Source organism: Apteryx mantelli, chromosome 2, assembly GCF_036417845.1.
Source record: "Apteryx mantelli isolate bAptMan1 chromosome 2, bAptMan1.hap1, whole genome shotgun sequence".
Taxonomy (NCBI): domain Eukaryota; kingdom Metazoa; phylum Chordata; class Aves; order Apterygiformes; family Apterygidae; genus Apteryx; species Apteryx mantelli.
The window spans coordinates 125,525,660-125,547,739 of NC_089979.1; the positions used below are offsets into that span (position 1 = coordinate 125,525,660).

General features: G+C 37.2%; 1 protein-coding gene across 1 annotated transcript in view; it reads left to right on the plus strand.

Annotated features, from left to right (window-relative positions):
- The window catches only part of NEK10 (NIMA related kinase 10), a 99,935-nt gene that overhangs the window by 15,630 nt on the left and 62,225 nt on the right, over window positions 1-22,080 (plus strand). Inside the window, exons 14-22 of the mRNA XM_013950730.2 lie at window positions 972-1,049; window positions 3,704-3,768; window positions 5,189-5,291; window positions 5,401-5,529; window positions 6,122-6,259; window positions 7,158-7,203; window positions 7,803-7,924; window positions 8,117-8,219; window positions 20,187-20,262. Coding sequence (XP_013806184.2) covers window positions 972-1,049; window positions 3,704-3,768; window positions 5,189-5,291; window positions 5,401-5,529; window positions 6,122-6,259; window positions 7,158-7,203; window positions 7,803-7,924; window positions 8,117-8,219; window positions 20,187-20,262 — 860 coding nt within the window. The remainder of the gene's footprint in view (window positions 1-971; window positions 1,050-3,703; window positions 3,769-5,188; window positions 5,292-5,400; window positions 5,530-6,121; window positions 6,260-7,157; window positions 7,204-7,802; window positions 7,925-8,116; window positions 8,220-20,186; window positions 20,263-22,080) is intronic.

Sequence of the window (22,080 nt, forward strand, 5' to 3'; positions counted from 1 at the left end):
TCAAGAGACTCACTTAGGACTATTTTTACCAGTCTATTTTTAACCTATCAGATAGAGGAAGAAGAATTGCAACTCTTTCGTTTATGTGTTGAAGCTTATAGAGAAAGTCAAGCTAAGTTTCTCTGAAGGTTTATCTCACTCAGTGGCAAAGGACTCTTGGTTCAGACAGTTGAGAACTGTTTGCTTTTGCTGTAGCTGCCTTCTACCTGTACATCCTATGCCTTCATCAGAAATTACAACCAGAGCAGCAGAGATTGCAAGCAAGAACATGTGTTTATGACTCAATGGCTCTTCTTCACAGTCCAAAACCTCAATTCGAATCTACTTTCATGAACAGTTTAAGCAAGCATGTCAGGAACTGCACCAAAGCCTCTGCAGAGCAGACACATACCACCTTCAGTTCTGCTAGAGAGGAGAGTAGTCTCTAACAGGGAGCTTGACAGATAACTGAGAATAGTACTGCAACTAAATCCACCAGTGAATCCACCAACATGAAGGATATAGTATATCAGTGGAGAGCACAAGCATGGTTACATGAAAATGGAAGCTGAAATAGAGTATGGTTTTCACAAAATCATACTGAAGGCAGAGAAATACTCCTCAAGCTGTTACTTCTGGTGTCTGTCCAACTTGTGATAATTATTGTGTCTGAATTTTTGGTTCTTGACAATCCAAAATATCCACATGGTGATGGGAGATGTGTTGCTGCAATCTTCTTCACCTCTAAAGATCTCAGCATTGTTTCATTACCTGTTTACAGGCTCTCTTTGCAGGATCAGTTTAAATGTAATGATAATTTCACTCTCATGTACTTTTAAGTTGTGTCAGCTTAGAAATTAGGTGTTCGGTAGAAGGTTGAGAACTTGTAGATTGGTGTTAGCTTCTGATTTATTTGAAGTAATGTTAGTTTTTATTTGTGGTTTCTGTGCAAAGGAGTGCTGTTATTGTTGACCTTTCTGTTTCCCTTCCAGGCAAATGGAATATATACAATAGCAAAGCTGATTTTACCAAACAAAGAAAGTAGTGATGAGAAAGCTAATTTATTACAGGTAACTTCCTTTAATATCATTGCATGTTGAAAGCCCAAAACAGTCCCTGAGATTGTTTTATGATTTTAAATTTTATTTTAAAGCGCAATAAGCCACTCACTCGGAGGAAGGAAAGGGGAAGCCAGGAGTAACAGGTGGCCCAGGAACTAAAAGTTCAGTTGTCACTCAACTGAGGAGTCAACTTAAGATGGAAATTATCAATAGTTGTGAATTATCTGGTAGCTCTTCTCCAGTCTCTGTGAAATGACATTGGTGTCCCACTAAGCTCTAGGGAAGTAGCAGTCTGTGATTCAGGGATGTCTGTGACACAGCTGCTGCCCTGGTTGCCCTTCTGTGAGCAAGTGTAAGGCCCTTATCACAGATGACTGCAGTCAGCTGCATGCTGCTGCCTCTCAGCAGGCTTTTGTTAGCGCTACACTAACCTGATTACATAGTTACTCAGTTGTCTAACCAGGTAGACATGCCCTGGCTGGGGATGGAAGGTGTTCCCACAAAAGAATTTGTTGCAGTGCCATCATTCTCATAGTAATTCCTCTAGATCAGGCTTGGAGAGCAGATTCAGTGCTGTAGGTACCTTTTTCCTGCAACTAGATTTTTCATAGCACTTCAGCTAAATCAGTATAGAACTCTTTGTGACATTATTTTGGGGGAAAACTGGAAGGGTGGGATCTTTTTAGAGGGTATGTGAAACTAATGTGAAGTTTAGTAAACTGGAGCATATGCTTAATACAGTTGCCTTGTACTTATACCATTGTAAGGAGCTTAATTTATGCCAACCTAGATTTTTAGATTTCAGCAGTATATGATAGGAAATAACTTGCAACAGATACTAAGCACTTGTAGTTGGGTTAAATGTGAAGCTATGTGAATTAATAATGGACTTAATGGTGACATACAAAAACTAAATTCTGTTCAGGCAAACAATAAGAAATATATCTTTTATGAAACCTTATTCAGCCTCTCACGCTGCTATTGCCTTTATCGCTGTACTGCTGTCCCATACAGTTGTAGCTATTGGAATGCCCTCTATAAATGTCACAGGCATTTTTCTCAGGAGTCTGACAATTCTAGCCCCGTTTCTTTCCTGCTCCATTGTCTGTGTTTTCAGCAATTACATTTTCAGTTTCTCTCTATCATACTACCTTAGTGATCTTGCTCCATTACTTCCCGTGTGGCTGTGATATCAGTTACTTGTTCGGCATACATACCATATGTAAGATCATCATGCCTTAACTGAAGCATATCACAGGTGTTAATATTTAACACCACAATGCTAGTGTGAGAGAGACAATTCTTATTCCCATTTAAGATAGTCACTTGTCTCATTGTTAATCTATTATCATGTTGTCCCATCACGGACGGGCTCCTACATTAAGAACTATGTACAATCTCTAACAAGAAAAAACTTTCAAGGTAATAACTATAACCAAACCTGGCCAGGTTTTCTGTACAATTAAGTTGGTGTGACTGTGATTCTCAGTGGAATGTTAGACAAAGAAGCACACCCTGTTTCTCCTTTGTTGGGGTGTTTGTTTTGGACTAAAAAGAACATTGTTCTGTAAAAGAGAGCTTCTTGGCAGCATTAACAATCCATTGCTTTCCTGTAGCTTTTCAAGTATTCCGCTTCCTTCAAAAATAGTATTTGACCTTGATTTTCTTTATTTAATGCATTTTCCACATGTAGAAAAAGATATTTTTGACATGGGGACCAATTCTGCAGTTATTACTAGATCACAGTTATGGTTGTCTAAATAGGGATTTTCGAGCTGTACTATGATAGTATTTTAGTCACTGATGTAATAAAGTAGACTAAAATAATGTTAAAGGCACTTATTTTTTGTACTGTTTCAGATATCAGTAGCTTATTTCTTTTTGGCTTGTTTCATATTGTCATCTTTGTTTGGTCAGCCATATTGTATAGTAGGTTAAGTAAATGACTCTCGGTAGAGAGAATTCAAGATGAGTTACATAAAAGCATACATATTAACTGCCTGCTGGTGGCTATTTTAAAATTAAATTTTCTCCTGTAGTGAACGTATAGAAACTGAGGTATATTTCAGTAAACTAGATGAATTTGTATAACTGAGATAACAAAAAAACCCAAATCAGTGGAACATTCTCTATCCCACTTTTTTCCTTTCTTTTTTTTTTTTTTAATTATTTTCCTCCTGTTGGAACTTCCAGTGCTCTACACTGCATTTTTCAAAAAAAAAAAAAAAAAAAAAAAAAAAGCCAAAATGCCAGTTTCTACTGCATCATTACAAACCCACTGGTTACACTTACCCTGTTTCAGTATTGGAGAACCGAGCAGGTCTCAAGTCTTGAGCTATCTGCAAGTGAAAAGAGACAAATTAAGACTCAGATGCTCCTCAGCATCTAGCAGTATACTATAGCTATAGTCACCCACATTTTTTTTCCAGGTGAGCTTGCCTACTTTTGAAATACAGCAGGCACTTAAGCAAATCACATGTAGTCAAAGTATAGAATCATATATTTTTACTTTCTTGAGATTAATTAGCAGGTTTACAAGATAATCTACTGACTCATTTAAATACAAAGATTACAGATGCGTTGGGAACCCCTGTTTTTTTTTATCAGCTGCTTATTCATTTGTATATAAATTTGTCATTAATGTAAATTTTTCCCTACTGTAGTGCTATGCTTTCAGAGCCTTGAGATTCCTCTTCAGTATGGAAAGAAATAGACATCTCTTTAGAAGGTATGTTAACAAAATCATTTATTTTATCAAAAGTCATCATTTATTTTCAGCAAAAAGAATAAGTGACAGGTAACTTCTGTCCTGTTGACAGCCAGAGATAGCCCCTCCTGCATTGCAACAGTGCCACTCTACATGATTTAGACATCCAGTATGGGGACTTGGGTTGCATACATGCTAGAAGACCTGGGTCTGCAGTGGCTCCTTCCTGCCCCATGAATCAAGGTTTAAAATATGTTGAGGGAAGTTTTAGGACTGTTGGAGATAATCTTCAGGATAAAAGTGTGGTTTAGCAAAACAGTACCAGGTGTGAGTTACAGGCCTGGATCTAGCAAATAACTGGGAGCAGTAAATTTTTTCTCTGCTCGCCCTCCACTCCTTCACATAGGAGCGACTGTGCATCAAGCAGAGATACTTAGGAGTATTCCTGAAAGGTTTGGATCAGTAAGGAGAAAATGTCTTTCATCAGTTACCCATTTTTACTAGAATGATGGCAAAGTTTTACCAGATAGAATACAAAAGCTGTGTATAACCTGGTACTTTGATTTGTGGGATTAGGATAGCAATTGCACTGCCTCTGGGTTCTGACTGTCAGTAGTGTTTCTCTAATGATTTATTCTGCATCATAAATTGCTAGAATTCTAAATATATCTTTTATCTTACTTCTTTTAAAAGAAGTGGAATTTGTGAACTTTTTCTAGTGAAAGGGCCCCAGCTTGTAATGAATGTTCAGAGCTAGGGTCAAGCTTTAGAATCTGAATGCCTGTTTTGCTGTCTTTCATTTGTTTTCACCTGCCTTACTTTTCAATATTTCCATTCCTACTATAACTTTAAAAAGAAAGAAACAAACCTCCAGTTAAGCTTGTCACTAACAAAATATTGTGTCTCTTAGGTATTATATATGTGGCCTTTCTACTGCCCTCAGTCCTTTCCATATCTTTTAGTCTAGAAGCCTTCTGGGATAAAAAATTTTAAGATGGGTGTAATAATTCTTTGAATGCAGGCAGGTACTAACCATATCAATTAATACAAGAAGGATCCTGGATAAATGCCTGTAAGCACAGAATGAAATACAACAGGGAAAAAATGAAAATGACTAAAAGCTCAGTGTAAAATAGTGTAGGATATCATTATATTCAGGAGATCCATTGACTTTAAAGAGGCTAGCCCTTGTTGGACAACTGGCACTTATATTAGCACCCAATGCACTGAGGTTGAATTCTAACTTTTGAAAGCTCCTTTATTTCCTATGTATAAAGTATAGTGCTAGGGAGTTAAGATCTGAATAGATTAGTCAAAAATAAGTGTGTTATTTAGGTTATAAAGTAAGAAGTAATAATAAACATTAAAAAGTCTCTGCTGTAGATTAATAGCTTCTGTGAACACTGTTTCTAAAATATATCAAAATGTTAAATCTTTGTAGACTTTTCCCTACTGACTTGTTTGAAATCTTCATTGATATTGGACATTATGTTCGTGATATCAGTGCTTATGAAGAGCTGGTATCAAAGCTGAATTTGTTAAAGGTAAGTAAAAAGTTTCATAGAGTTAAGCAGATAGATTCTTTGCCCATTCCTGGCACAGGAAATGCATAAAATATTTTATATTTATATTTATCATTTAATTTATAAACAGGATGATGAATTGAAGCAAATTGCTGAAAGCATTGAGAACATCAATCAGAATAAGGCACCTACAAAACATATAGGCAATTATGCAATTTTAGAACACCTTGGCAGTGGAGCTTTTGGAAGTGTATATAAGGTAAACTTCCCTTTTGATGTTAACTACAGGTTTTGGGAGAAGCTTCACAAAGAGGGTCTAATACTTATTTTAGGTACTAACTGGCTTTCTTTGGATTTCATCAAGGGAATGCAGGTGTTGAAAAGCCTTTTTCGGTTCTGGGCTTGTTGCTTATAGTTCTGCATTTCTTTTTTCCTAGCATTTACTGCGATTTTTGACATCTCTGTATGTGTAAAATTGACCAGTATCTCTCTTAGGTATACTAAATGCTACTTTTACTTTCTTTTGATTACTTGCAATAGACAGAACTGCTGTTTATAGAAAGTTTAACAAATCTCTGTAGAACCACAGAAGTTCAAACATGTTTTATCTGAAAAGCAACATTGGGGGCTGATAATGTTCCTTAAAACACTGCAGCAAGTTCAGCAAGATACTACTAACTGCATTGTGGGGCTCCAGTTCTTATGGCTAATCACATCATACACACGGGAAAAAAACTATTTTGATTTTTGTGAGGCAAGTTTGGACTCAAGTAACTAATCTGCTAGCCATAATAATATCCTTTCTGTCCTCATACTATATTAATTTTACAGGGTTTTTATCTTCTTCTTAGGTTAGAAAGCATAATGGACAAAATCTTCTAGCAATGAAAGAAGTCAATTTACACAATCCAGCTTTTGGAAAGGACAAAAAAGACAGAGACAGTAATGTAAAGAACATCGTCTCTGAATTAACCATCATTAAAGAGCAGGTATGTCGCATGGACTCTAGTTTCATGTATGGGTGTTCTCTTGTTAGCACTATTGTTGGTGAGCTCTTATATAATAGGGCTTCCAGCTGCTGGTAGTGTTTTTGTCTGATCAGTACAATATTGGCCCTCTGTGCATGAAAGCTGTCAATATTGCATAAATTCTTGCTGTGATATTAGCAGCAGTGCACATACTTGTTACTGAAGATTTTGACTTTTTCTACTGGAAGTATTCCAACTTTCTTTAAAGAATTCAATAAATTAAGGTGGCAATAGAAAACTAATGAGTCTTTGTTCCAATTAATTATTCCTGGGTTTAAAATACAGTGAGAAAATAGTCATTGCTATAATTGGAAATCTGTTAAAAAAAAAAAAAAAAAGATCAATCAGATTTAGGGTTTGTAGGCTATGAAAGCCAGTACTTTGAGGCAGGTGTAACTGCCTGTCTTTGGACTGTTCTGGTTATTAAGAGGAGAGTGAATAGCAACCATGCTGTTTTTTCTTCTGCTTGCTCTAGTAATTTGCAACACTTCTTTATTTTTGGGGTAGCAGAGAAAGGTCTATTGCACTGCAGTTCATAGGCAACTTTGTGGAATTCTTGTTACCTGTGTGCTGTGCAAACAGAATGAAGAAATCCCATTGGTACACATAGTATGCATATTTAATGGCACGGCACAATCCAGTTTTAAATGCTGAGTAAATAGAAATAGTGGTCAATGTTTTGAACTTCTGTTTTTGGTTGGAATTCAATATTAAGAATTATTAAGAATAATATTAAGAAATCTAAAAAATGTTGTTTCATCATCACTATTTTCTTCCTTCCAGTGCATAGCTAAACATTATAAATATTGTGCCATCAGTCTAACTATCTTAAACATCTAAATTTCTTTCCTTGTTGTAGCTTTATCATCCAAATATTGTACGCTATCATAGAACCTTCTTGGAAAGTAAGTATAAATGTAGAGAATTACTACATTGTACCTAGTGAAGAAATAGAAATATATAATAAGAGTACTTACAACTGGGAAGAATTGTCTAATTTGAGCAGTAAGTGCTAATATTTTCTTAGAGAACTATTACAGTTCAGACATGCTTATATTGCTTTAAAACTGAAAAAAAAGGTTGCGAAATAGTGATAGTTCTATATTAGTAAAACTAGATGCAATGTAAGCATGTAGCAAGTGTGGTCCTCATCCTGTACAGTTAAGGATCCAAAATTCAAAATTGGAATGCTGGGCAGGCTGGTAGATTGAATGATATAGGTTGCTCAGCCATGTCGTCTTTTTAATGAAGTGTAGGCTACCTACACCTGCCCATTGAGTAGTTATGAGGCAGTGAGTTCCTTATAGTTGCCATGGTAGAAATGGGTATTGAGGAAAAATTGGATTAACAAGGAGTGGAACTAGGATTAAAATGTATTTGCATGTACAAATAAATTTAAAAAAAAAGTAAAAAATAGCAGCTATTTTAATATATTTAACCTCAAATATTCTATTTTCAAACATCTTCTGTATAAATATATTTCATTTCATTTTCTTTTATGTAGATGACAGGTTATACATAGTCATGGAGTTCATAGAGGGGGTGCCACTGGGAGAACACTTTCATTCTTTGAAGGAAAAGCAACAGCAGTTTACAGAAGAAAGAATATGGAATATATTTATCCAAGTAAGGATTGGTGTTTTTTTCGTTGAAACATTCCTGCATGTAATTAGTAGTGCCATTTATGTTTCTCAGGCTAATAATAAATGACAAAGTAATGCTTATTACGTAGCTAATACAAGATATGAACATAATTTTATTTGCCTTTATTTAGGTTGCAGTAGAATCTTTGTAAGGCTCTTTCTTTTTGTTTTTAAGCTTTGCCTAGCTCTTCGTTATTTGCATAAAGAGAAAAGGATTGTTCATCGAGATCTCACTCCAAACAATATCATGCTGGGGGATAAAGACAAAGTTACAATTAGTAAGTAGAACTCCTTTACTTGAAGAGGATTTCCCATCAATATAACTGAGTAGAACTTCCTTACTGTAACTTGCGGAAGGTTTCAGACTCCCATGCATTGGCCATCACGCTTGGAAGCTAGTGAATCGCTTCATGATTATACTGTTCTGTAAAACAGTTGTTAATGCAGTGATCATTGCCACCAGGTGTCATCATCCATGACTATATTTTTTGCAGCTAAGGATGTTAAATATGACTGAAGAAATGGTTTAGTTCTAAAAGAAATTAAGCTATAGCAATGCTTCAGGGCCTGCTTATGTTTAAATTGGCAAGAATATTGAGATAACCAGATTAGGTACCATGTCTAAGCAAATGCTAATGAACATACAAAGTGAAATGGGCATATGTTCTAATCCAGTTCTACCATGCAATTGTAAGTACCCATCAGTTCTTCTCAGTGCTCAGCTGAGGTGGGGGACTATTTCTTTAATCCTATGGTAGCGAATGTCCTTGACACATATTTCTATAATCTCTACCATATGGAGGAGGGGGGTCCAGGCAGTGTTTCAGGATAGGATTTGAAAGCTGTGCGTGTGTGTGTGTGTGTGAACAATACTCTGAAGTATGGCAAAGCTTTACTTTGGTATCCTCTTTGACTGAATTAATACAGTCTGGAATATGCAGCAAGTCTAATGGGCAATTCAGAGACTGTAGTTTTTAATTTCTGCAAACAACTACTACATTCTTTCTTATTGCTTATGGCACAGAAAAAAATAAACAATTTGAGCATTGCAGCCTCTCATCTTTAAAAATAAAAGGGAAATGTAAACGTATGCACTCACCCAACCACAAAACACTCTGTTATAATAGACCAATGTATTTGGCAGTTGTCATTTTAGAGTAAATATTTATACCTGATGATATAAACATTTAAATTCATTAATTATTAAATCATATGAGCTAAAAAGTTCTGATTCATAACAATACTAAAGTTTTGAAAAATGATGATTTAATGGAGCATTCGTCCCTGAATGGTAAAAATTAATACTCAGAATATTATTTTATAGTTGTATTTTATACCAACATACTGCCACTGAGGGGCAGTCTTGTCTTGATTTAGCACCTTTGCCTTACCTCTGGTCCGATTTATTTATCTAAATTATCATTGAAAAGTATTGTATTTTTGTCAAAGATTTACAGATGTTGAGGAAAATTGGAAGAACTGAAACTTGCTTTGATCATTTCTACAGTGATTGGTTAGAAACTATTGTGGTATTTAAACAGATAATTATTTTATTTAGTACTTTAATTAGTACTAGCATAGCAAAATATAAGGAGTTTTCAGAGGGAGTTGAAGATCTTTTATCTATTACTTCTAAATTTTACTGAGCCTTGTTGTTTTACGACCTTAATGAAAGTAGGAATAATTTCTGTTCTTTCTAATTATAGTTAATATATACTGTGCTGGTGCATGCTGTAGTATCATGTCTAATTCATACAATCAATCTATACCAAAGATTGGATCATTTACAGTGTTGAGAATTAGATCTCACAGTATTTAAGGAGAAAGTTGACAAATCATTAACCATTTGACAAGTTCAAGGAGCTCCAGATAAAGTTTTGTATAAAAGGTCTGATGGAGGTGAGAGCATATGCCCAAATATTAAGAAATCTTAAATCTTGGCTCTGTAGTGAATTTAATCTTTTGAGTTTTACAAAATAAAAGGTTCTGCTTCACAAATCTGCTCAGAACTGTAGTTCTGTGTTTAGTCACCCTAATTTGCTCAGATATTAAGAAATCTTAAATCTTGGCTCTATAGCGAATTTAACCTTTCGAGTTTTATAAAATAAAAGGTTCTGCTCCACAAATCTACTCGGAACTGTAATTCTGTGCACAGTCACCGTGAAGAGATATAGTTCAATTTTCTGGAGTTTTTCAAATCCCCAAATGGTGCACAAATTATCTCTAACTGGAATAATACTTTTGTGGGGCTATTAGTGAAGCAGTGTTGTGTGACTGTGTAATTAAGAAATGGCCTCTGATAGTCCAAATTATTTTGCTTTGGGGGGAAAAAAAGCTTGGAAGTTTGTATGAATATAATGCTCCTCTTTTTTCTCTTAATCAGTCAGTCCTTCTGGAAATAGTACTCTTGTTAAACTTTTGTTGGGAGAATGTGCAGATCGACAATATAACAAAGTCAGCTTATTCCTCTGTAACTAAAATTCTTCAAATATGTTGTCTTTATAGAGCTACAGTGGCCCTGCAATGGCCCAGGTTTTGGACTCGTGTAGATTTTGACTTAAGAAAAAGAAGAAGTGAGGAATAAATTGGAGCAAAGTGCTTCTGTAGACTTTCATTTTATATTGAGCATGACTATGCAGCAGCCCCAACAATGAAGTGCTTTTTTCCACTGTGTATGTGGAAAGAACTGAACCGTTCGTGTTCCAAATATTATAAAGGTTCTCTCATAAAAATTCTGAATTTATGTTTGTTGAAGAGGAAAGGAATGTTTAGTATGGGAAATGTTTCTATCTTGATGTTAGCACAGGGAAAAAAAAAATTAGACCTGCTGCAGAATTGTGCTTAGGTGTCCTGAAGTCATGGAGAAATTGCTACATACAGAGGAGGCCCTTGTAGAGCAATTCCAGCAGAACTTTATAGGCAGGGGTCTAACGTGAAAGCTAGCTGAAAACAAGAATTCATACAGGCAGATAACTCTGTGTCCAGCCTGGCACAATGTAAAAGAAATCTATGAGGAACATTTTGTAGAGATGGTCTCTGAATATGCCTGCTGTAGTTTTTACTGCAAGAAAAATACCTGAGGTAATAGGAGGAAGAATGTGTATTTTTTTAAAAATCCTGAATGTGATTAGACACATTCTTATCAAGGTCTTTGTCTTTTTTTTTTTTTTTGTTTTTTAACTTACAGAAGAGACTAACAGAAGTCCTAAGCCCAAAAACCAGCTTCATTTTCATGTGTCAATTATATAACTTTCTCTACGTTTCCCATCTTTTACCCGTGGCAACTGAATTTGCTTCACCCCAAACTTTGCAGGCTCTTTTAAGTCGTTTGTTCTCGAAAAGGAAAACAGACATTTGTAATCTGATCCTAGCCAGATTAATGGTGATATAAGATCTCTGTTTCTGACTGTAAAGAACTGTAAGCATGCTGTTGTTATGCAGTCTCTGCAACTCACCATCCCATTCACTTGTTTTATTTCATCTCTGACAGATTTGATAGGGAGGAGACAAGAACTGCCATCTCTTATATGCTGGTACAGTATTTAGACATAACTGGTTGACCTATGAATACTACCAAAGTATGAATGTTAAATCATGCTAACTTGTAATTTCATAAAACATCTCATTCTGAATTGGTGGAAAAGTGTTACTGAAATTGTCTCTGGTCAGCTTGAATGTGTGATTTATAATTTATGATAAACAATGTTTATAGTAGAATTTCAGGCACAGCCTGAACAGTAGTTGTTTTGTGTAGGGTTTTTTCGAAGCCATGTTATCTGTGGCTCTCAGTTTAATCTGCCCAACTCTTTATATGAGACATTGAGAAGTAATAATTTTCTGAATTTAAAATGTGTATCTGTTTTTATTGCAGCTGTATCTTACTGCAGCTGTATTTTGTTTCTAACACAGCGTACTTCTATCTAAAGTTCCGTAGTTGCATCTGTTTGTAGGGCAAAACAGAAGACTCTGTACATCATCATTTTTCCTCAGTGTCACCTAGTTTCAACAAGGTATAGATCTTGATGGTCAAAGAAGGCTGTGTACAGTTGCTTTGAGACCTTTCAGATCTGATATCAAGGAGATTTGTGTAGGGTTCCATATGCTTTTATGGATAGCGTGCTCTGTTTACAGTTTAGTGCATACGATGCAATAGCAGGAGAAGGAATCTGTATGCAACTGAAACCTAAGATTATTATATAGTAGCAGAATACTGATTATGAGACAAATCACCTCTCCAATATACTTCTAATCATAGCAGGCAGTCACAAAGTTTCAGAATAGTAAAGCAAATGAGACTTGAAAGTTCAAGTAGTTGGCAGATACTGAAGGAAAGCTACATGTTAATTCTGTAATTTAGAATACTTGTTTTTTGGGTGCGCTTTTTAAAAGACTTGTTGCCTCCTTATTCTGTGCCCTGCCCAGAGAAGTGGTGGCTATGAGGTCTAGTGATATAACTAGCGTCTGTTGTATATTAGTCGTTACTGTACAGTGTCACTTAGAATAATGCTATTTTTTTTCAGGTCATATAACCAGTCTTCAGTATCAGGATCACTACCCTTGATACAAAGATTCAAGGAAATGCTTGTAATACTTAATTTTCAAAACTTTCAGAAGAGGCTGAGTAGAATTTTCCATCCTTTTGTTTAAGCTCATCCGGTAAATCAAACATTTGGGACTGGACTATTGATAGCCTAATTGCACAATCATGTATTTCTCCACAAATTGCAGTTCTAAATGTGGAACAATGCTAATGTTCCTAGTGCAAATTTTGCAAACTTCACAAAACTGACAAATTTTATAGTGAGTTTAAGAAGCATTGATATTAGCACCCTGCAAAGAAATGATAGATTGGCTAGGAGGATGTATTTGGGAATGATGAGAAATGGATTCTGTTCCTTTTCTGTTGATGGAAAAGAGTAGAATAAGTATATACAGCTGTTGATTAAATTTACAGATAAACTGGATTTTAGGATATGCTTTTATGGATAACGTTTTATCTTTCTTTTCCAGATGATTGTAACACAGTAGCTTAAATTTGAAATAGCTGTACTTAGCTGTTTACAGGGTCTACTCTTGCCAGTAATTCCTATTAAGCATAGGATATACTAGTGTGATGAGTCCCACTTAAATTAATGGTACTATTCATGCTAGCAAGCACTGGTATTGATAAATTTCATAGGACTGGAATAATCATAAATGTGATGATGACTTATGAATTTTATTAAAGAAATACATCATTAGATGTTTTACGTTATTAAAAACTGAAGTCTGCCACTTGCTAGGGTCTTTGAAGAAAGATGAGATGAAAAAAATATTATATTTTAAGGTAAATAAGCTTGAATAACTGGCTAGTAATTGAAAATGGCTAGTAATATAAGAACGGATCAATACACCAGCAATAAAACCTTGTTTGTCCCTTTAATACCGTATCAATTGGTACATAATTTTGTACTTTTCTACAAATTTCTAGAAATGCTTATTCTATATTTTATGTCAAAACAGGAAAAAGTTATTAGCAGTAGTATTTCTGCAGCATTCAAAAACATCAGATACCTAATCCCATTCACTTAGTTGCTGATAAACTTTCTTGATTACAGTTGCAAACCTGCTGAAAAGAAGCAAAGCTAACCTGTCTCATTCTGAGCCTTTCAGGGAGAAAGAAGAAACTGTCTGATGAGGACACGATAAAAATCTGACCCAAATAGGTCTGAAGTTCACATATGTAGTGAATTTGATATTTCTTGAATCCTTTTTTTGATTTGCTTTTGGTCTTTGTATGCATAGTTGATTTTAGGAAAAATTAACGATGCTTCCAAATATGGTTCAAATCTAAATTAAGACAACAAATGTGCAAATACGCTGTTAGTATTGTTAAGATGCAGCATCTGGAAACATAATTTTCCTCTTGTCTTTACTCTAGAAGATCAATCTAGCAGGTGAAATCTTCAGGTAATAACCCCACAAATGAAAAACCAAATTCAATCAATTAAAAAAAAAATTGCACGTAACCAAAATGCTCATTTAGAGACTGCTAAGAATTAGAATGTCTTCTTATTCAGCTATTGTGAAGAGATGATTCTGCAAGAGAGTAAGATATTAGTCAAGGCAGCCTACTCATTTTTTCCATAATCCTCTCTCCCTTACAGGCCCTCTTCCCAAGGATGTTTTGTTTTCTGAAACAATCTTAATTGGAAGACTTCATTATCACTTACTCTGCTAAACATGATGTAAACAAGTGAAAACAAGTGAAGAAGGTTGTTTCAGAATCTAAAGGATTGTGATTGTGTGTTTTTGTGTTAGTTTTTCTTTCTATTTGAGGGCTCTGTTGCGTGGTTGCTTGACTATTTTAGTGAATTAAAAAAAAATTTTAAATAGCACTTAGTTTTCTCAGTTCCCAATATACACGTTAATAAAGGAAAAAAAACAAAAACAAGGCCTAATGTTTAGAGTCACAGTATAAAATCTAGTCAAATATAATAATACCTTGAAGGAGGAATGACTGCATTGGTAAGTCATTACTGGTGGCATTGCATGTCTAATCATAGCGTTTAAAACCCGTCTAATGGTGAAAGTTTGTTCTTTTTTTTTTTTATTGTCTTTGAATGGACTTAAAAATAATCTCCATTTTTCAGTGAAGGATGCTATGCTTCCAAATATTAAAGAAATTAGCTGTAAAGAAATTGCACCAATTCAGGCTGCGCGGTACACAAAACACCAAAACTATTACTATAGAAATTTTATTTTATAAAACTTGATTGCTAGATTGGTGTACCTAGTGTTCCACTCTGCTTACAAATTGTCATATATTAGGATGGTACAATAAGCTGTAATGCATGTAATTCACATGTTCCGGGAAGATTCAAAGTGGTATTTAAAAGCAGAAAAATTATCAGTTTTCCAAAATGACATTTGCAGATTAAGCAACCATCATCTTGCAGAAATAGCCAGTTTCTCCTGTTTGAACAGGTAGATGGATCTTTTCACTGGTGGCATTGAAAGTCCAAGATTACTTCCTCATGGGAATAGTTCATTTTTTTTTCCTTCAGCTGTGCTATAAATTAACCATTGTTTGTTTTATTTTTGATCTAAAAGAGTATTTTTTTCCTTTTCGGGGAGGTGGAACAATATAACAGTCAAAATGAGGGGTTTTGTTGTTTTCTCTGCGGATGAGATAATTGTCTCTCTAATGCCAATTGTATTCCTGCATTGCAAGACTACGGGAGGCAACAAGAATCCTCTGAATTGGTAGACAATTTAGTGATTTTAGGACTGCAATATTAGTTCTGGGACTAGATTAAAATGGTAAAAAACTAACCTAGCAAAAGTGAGAAAGCTTTGATTGAGATGTAAGTGTCAGTCTCCGGTTTCCAGAGGCAGTGCAAGAGAGGGGCAGGACTGCCTTTTTTGGTGGCAGAGCTCTACTAGCTCATCTTTCTCACAAAACCTCACTCTGAATCACTAAAATGGGCTTATAATTTCCCTTTTGGATGAACTGGTGCAGCATGCACTTCTGTATCCTCATGTAGGTAGTGGCTGGACAGCCTACCTGCCCTCTCCCTCTCTCCTAGTTTGTCTTATCTCTTTGCCTTTGCTCTTGCTACCCTTTGTTTTGTTTCATATAATCTTGCTTACAAAGCTTTCACTGGCATTCTCAGTACGATTCTGTGGGAGCTTTCCTTTTCCATTTTTTTCTGGTCACTTCTCTTTAGCCTACTAGTATTTATCATCGTATTGTCAGTGTTGATGTAGTTCCTTCCAGCTAGTTTTTGCATTACTTTGGTTAATTGATAGGTTCTTTTTCTGTGTCAGTGAGAATGGAAGCTGTAGGAAAACATTTGGAAGCTTTAGGTTACATATTTCATTCTGAGATCGGTGTGATTTCTGATCAGATGATCTGAATCAGATCATTCTGATTGAATATGTACAAATTTTAGAGGGTAGGTCCAGCTTCTGAGGAAAACCTGTTCCTGTACTTGACAGTTTTGTCTTAGTGCTTGATGTACCACTGGATGAATTAACTGTAGTAAATCAAGATGGTTCAGGAAGAATAATTTCTTTAATAAACAGGGCTTTGAATATCATGAGTGACCAGTAAAGTTGTAACATAAGAATCACTAGGTCAGATCAAAGATTCATGTAGCTCACTTTACTCTCTCTGTGGTTACAGCTGATGCTTAAGTTCATAAGAAATTGAGCAAGTACAGAGTAATCTTGCTCTTGTAATTCCCTACCAGCTTCTAAAATCAGGGATTAAGAAGACATATTGCAGTGGTGCGAAGCTGCCTCAGGAAATTCCTAGATATGAATTGTCACAATCAGTCCTCACTAATCAAGCCTCAGCAAGCCTCAGTTCACAGACAAAACAGTGAATGCTGAGTAATAGAGATTACCTTAACTACTTTAATCATATTTTCGCTTAAGAGTATGGGAGGCAGACATCTGGCAGTTCTCAGAAATGATTTCATTTGTTTGTCATCAGAGCAACTTTTGGCATCAAACAGCAAATGAGGAATCCTGGAGTTTTAAAAGATATAGACCAACTTATAAGCTGCAGAAAAATGCCTAAATGAGAGTAAAAGAAGCAATGTCACCAGTCTCTCTGCAGTTCAGTATTTGCCAGTTCCTCCTCAGTTCTGTATTATGGAGTTAAAAAAGTGTTTGTTTAATATAAAGCTGGTTGTGACATGCTTTACATTTCTTAGCTCTTGTAGCACCAGATGTATCTAGGAACTTCTAGCTGATGTCAAAACTGTTTAGCAGAATTTGGAAAAGACTACAGTCTATGAAACAGGTCTTTTCCCTCCGTTTCTGGGGACCTGAGCCTACAAGGATGATTGGCTTGCGGGTCTTTGCCAACAGGTTGGCCAACCTGGTAAGTAGGACTTTAAACTAGGAAAGATGGGGGAAGGGGAGAGTTATAGTGCCAGGGTAGTTGGCAAAAGACAGCTTAAGTCGGGATGCCTCCAGCAGGTGAATGCAGCCAAGGAAGTGTGTATGGGATGTGGCTATGGAGGATCCTCTTTTACCCTTCCTGGGAAACCTGCATGCTCGATCACCTCTCTGAAATGCCTGTACACCAATGCACGCAGCATGGGGAACAAACAGGAAGAACTAGAGATCTGTGTGCAGTCGCAGGGCCATGATCTCATTGCCATTACAGAGACATGGTGGCATAGCTCGCGTGACTGGAGTGCTGTCATGGATGGCTACGTGCTTTTTAGGAAAGGCAGGCCAGGAAAGCGAGGTGGTGGAGTTGCTCTTTATGTGAGAGAGCAACTGGAAAGTATTGAGCTGTGCCTAGGGGTGGATGAAGAGCGAGTTGAGAGCTTATGGGTAAGGATTAAAGGGCAGGCTAGCATGGGTGACACTGTTGTGGGTGTTTACTACAGGCCACCTGATCAGGAAGAGGAAGTGGATGAGGCCTTCTACAGACAGCTGGAAGTAGCCTCACGATCCCAGGCCCGGGTTCTCATGGGGGACTTCAACCACCCTGATATCTGCTGGAAAGACAACACAGCTAGGCACAAACATCCTCATAGACAAGCTCAGGAAGTGTGGGTTAGATGAGTGGACAGTGAGGTGGATTGAGAACTGGCTGAATGGCAGAGCTCAGAGGGTTGTGATCAGCGGTGCAGAGTCTAGTTGGAGGCCTGTAGCTAGTGGTGTCCCCCAGGGGTCAGTACTGGGTCCAGTCTTGTTCAACTTCTTCATCAATGACCTGGATGAAGGGACAGAGTGCACCCTCAGCAAGTTTGCTGATGATACAGAACTGGGAGGAGTGGCCGATACCCCAGAGGGCTGTGCTGCCATTCAGAGAGACCTGGACAGGCTGGAGAGGTGGGCGGAGAGGAACCTCATGAAGTTCAACAAAGGCAAGTGCAGGGTCCTGCACCTAGGGAGGAATAACCCCCTGCACCAGTAGAGGTTGGGGGTTGACCTGCTGGAAAGCAGCTCTGCAGAGAAGGACCTGGGAGTGCTGGTGGACACCAAGTTAAGCATGAGGCAGCAATGTGGCCTTGTGGCCAAGAAGGCCAATGGTATCCTGGGGTGCATCAGGAAGAGTGTTGCCAGCAGGTCGAGGGAGGTGATTCTCCCCCTCTACTCAGCCCTGGTGAGGCCCCATCTGGAGTTCTGCGTCCAGTTCTGGGCTCCCCAGTACAAGAGGGATGTGGCACTACTGGAGCAAGTCCAGCGAAGGGCTACAAAGATGATTAGGGGACTGGAGCATCTCTCTTATGAGGAAAGGCTGAGAGAGCTGGGCCTGTTTAGCTTGGAGAAGAGAAGGCTGAGAGGAGATCTTATCAATGTGTACAAGTATCTGAAGGGAGGGTGTCGAGAGGATAGGGCCAGACTTTTTTCAGTGGTGCCCAGTGACAGGACGTGAGGCAACGGGCACAAACTGAAACACAGACAATTCCGTCTGAACATGAGGAAATACTTTTTCACAGTGAGGGTGACAGAGCGCTGGACCAGGTTGCCCAGAGAGGTTGTGGAGTCTCCTTCTCTGGAGATATTCAAAAGCCGCCTGGACGCGATCCTGTGCAACGTGCTCTAGGTGACCCTGCTTGAGCAGGGGGGTTGGACTAGATGATCTCCAGAGGTCCCTTCCAACCTCAGCGATTCTGTGATTCTGTGAAGGAGGAGAAGGCAATTAGTCCATCTTGCTGATTTTTTTCCATGCTTTCTTTTTTTTTCCAGATGAATAAGCACTAATGTGGTGTTAAAATTTTAAAGTTAAAATTTCCTCCAGAATTGGGACATCCATCCCTAAATCTTTCAAGCACCAGGAACTGAATTTATGGATTCTTAATACTCTTTCTTCATAGAATGTTAGTTATGTGAAGAGTTCAAAAGGAGGGAAGTTGCAATGATTCACTCAAATTAAAGAAAGTATCAACATTGCAAAAATCTCTGGTCCTATTGTGATTAATATCCTCTGGGGTGAACTGCCTGAGGAGTGCCTGACTCAAGGGCAAAAGGGAGACTTCTCACACATCCTGTTAATTTAGCATTCTTTCTACCTATGCTTTCCAAGCACTACAGCAATAAAAGCAGTACAACACTACAAAGAAGGACTACAGTCCTTTGAACATTTTGTTCAAAGAAAAATGATCTGTGGCCAGGGTATCTAGATTTGGCTTTCTTATCAAAAGCCTTTTCTGAATAAGAGATCTATTCCTTTTCAGACCTTTGAGCCTCCACTGAGCAAGAGCCAACAGAAACTAATTTTTCTTACCTGTGTTTTCCTCTGATCCACAGCTTCTTTGAGTAGAAATGTTTTGAACTAAACTTCGTACAGTCTGTTACTATCTCACTGTAAAAACAATTGGGATAAGAATTCTGTCATGGGTGCTCTTGTACTTGTCTAGCAGTAGTTAGGATACTCTCTAGATCCACATAGAACAGGAGCCTTGAAATATTTTAAACCACTCAAATCTTACCACTTCTAAAATAGTATTAAAATGAAATATTTTATTAGCAGACCTTTAACTGAGCACAATGATTTTTCTCTTGCTTTCTGCTTTTGGATTTAGTAAAGTGCAAGATGTCTTAGCTGCATTGTTGCATTGAGACAGCAGTACAGTATTGATCTATGGAACTTGGAATTGCTTTCATGAAGGTTAGATGAAAAAAATATGGTCTGTAAAGATGTATGTGAGTTAATTATGTGAAAGATGTAGCTTGATAATTGCACAAAAGCAGTTATATTAACATCATTTCATGATAATCTGAACTTACGGCTTTTGTCATAAGGTAAGATTCTCCATTATTACTTAACAAATGCAATCTTTTAATGTGAACTTTTCAGATATTAGATCTCCCATACTCCTCCAAGCTAAATTTCTGAGAAGTCCATGCTTCCCAGCTGTTTATCATAATTTGAAATGAAGCCAAATAATTATTTTTTTTCATTAATTTGGGCATTAAATCACTACTTGTAGATACTTACCATTGCCATGCAGTTGATTGGGAAATATTAATAGAAATCTGCAATTGGTCGTATAGTTTGGATTAAAAGCACCAGATGTGTGTTTATAATATTTTTAAATCTGGCAGGCCTGATTAAAACATATGTCATTGATTAATATGGAAATAGGCAGATAGGCGTTACTGCAAAGTGTAAAAGATTTTTAAAAAAAAAAAAGAGTGCTTTTCAGCTGTTGTGAACCGGCATTAATTTTCAGTTATTTAATTGTCAGGGTAGTTATTGACATGTAAATCTTTTCTTTCTTTCTTTTTTGTAGCTGACTTCGGTCTCGCAAAGCAAAAGCAAGAAAACAGTAAACTCGCATCAGTTGTTGGAACCATTCTGTATTCCTGGTAAGAGTAAAATACAACATTTAAATGCACTGGCTTCCATCTTCATGATTTTTTTTTTTTAGAACAGACAGACAAATTGCAGTACAGTAAGGTACAAAGTGCAAGTTATGCACAGCTACTCTGCAGTAGTTGCTTCCCTGCCTGTTCTGCAGTACCCCCTTCTTTTTGTACATGGATAGTTACTGTACAGTAGGTTGATGCAAAAATGAAACATCTCCTGTTCTGGAGTAACTTATTCATCTACCTTTAAAGATTAAAAAAAAGCATTTTCAAGCTATAAAAGGATATATGTAAACAATAGAAATTGATTTTAATGGCTTTTGATTTAATAGTGGCTTAAGTGGTCAGTTACATTATATATATGAGCAACTTGCATTCTGAAAACTATTTGAAATTGGTGCATTTGTTTTGGGTCAGTGGGCATTTGGTTTTAATGATTGAACTGGAAAAATATTTTCTGTTGTTTGAAATTTTCAAAGGTGGGAAAGCATGACACAGATTTTTTTTGCAATTTAAGCTTAGTAAATGTATGAATGACAACTCTAAAATTTTGCCTTAGTTGATACATTATTCAGTCTGCTAAATGAGCTAAGCTTCCTTTGGCATCCCATTTGTGGGCAAGCTGAAATGTTAAACTGCAATACTGATACAGCTACCTAAGCTTCAAGATTACTACAGGCTTGCATTTTGTTCTCTCAAGAGAATGAAATAGAAAGCATTTCCTGTCCAAAAGGTTCACCTCAAAATGGAAACAGTGCATGTAATTATACATGTTAGATTATTTCAAACAGAGGTAAATGTGAGCGGGACAGAGTATTAAGATTTTTGTGTTTCATGATGTATAAATAACAACCATACCTGTTATTAGAGATCACCGTATTGTGATCACTGTATTGTGGGAGTCCTGGTGGACGACAAGTTAACCATGAGGCAGCAATGTGCCCTTCTGGCCAAGAAGGCCAATGGTATCCTGGGGTGCATCAGGAAGAGCGTTGCCAGCAGGTCGAGGAGGTAATCCTCCCCCCTCTACTCAGCCCTGGTGAGGCCACATCTGGAGTACTGGGTCCAGTTCTGGGCTCCCCAACACAAGAGAGACATGGAGCTACTGCAGAGAGTCCAGCGGAGGGCTACGAAGATGATTACGGGACTGGAACATCTCTCTTATGAGGAAAGGCTGAGAGAGCTGGGCCTGTTTAGCCTGGAGAAAAGCCTGAGAGGGGATCTTATCAATGTGTATAAGTATCTGAAGGGAGGGCCTTATGTGTATAAGTATCTGTAGAGAGGATGGGGCCAGACTCTTCTCAGTGGTGCCCAGCGATAGGATGAGAGGCAACGGGCACAAACTGAAACACAGGAAGTTCCGTCTGAACACGAGGAAGAACTTCTTCACTGTGAGGGTGACTGAGCACTGGAAGAGGTTGCCCAGAGAGGTTGTGGAGTCTCCTTCCCTGGAGATATTCAAAACCCAGGTGACCCTGCTTGAGCAGGGGGGTTAGATCAGATGATCTCCAGAGGTCCCTTCCAACCTCAACCATTGTGTGATTCTGTGAACAAAAGTGAGCAAAAGTAATCTAGGTAAAAATATCAATTGTAGAAAGCACAAACCTAGTCCTTATCCAATAGCAGTTGATGTGTTGTAGGCTGGTTTTCATGGCTACCACTTAAGTTGAGAATTTCCGCTGATTAAAATGCTAACAAAAAATATGAATTAAGGAATTGTTAATCTGTGTCACAGCTCTGGATCTCTGTGTTCTTGTGCAAAGCTACTGGTTAATCTTTGCTTACCCTCATTGTTGCTTTGTTAAAGAAATACATTTA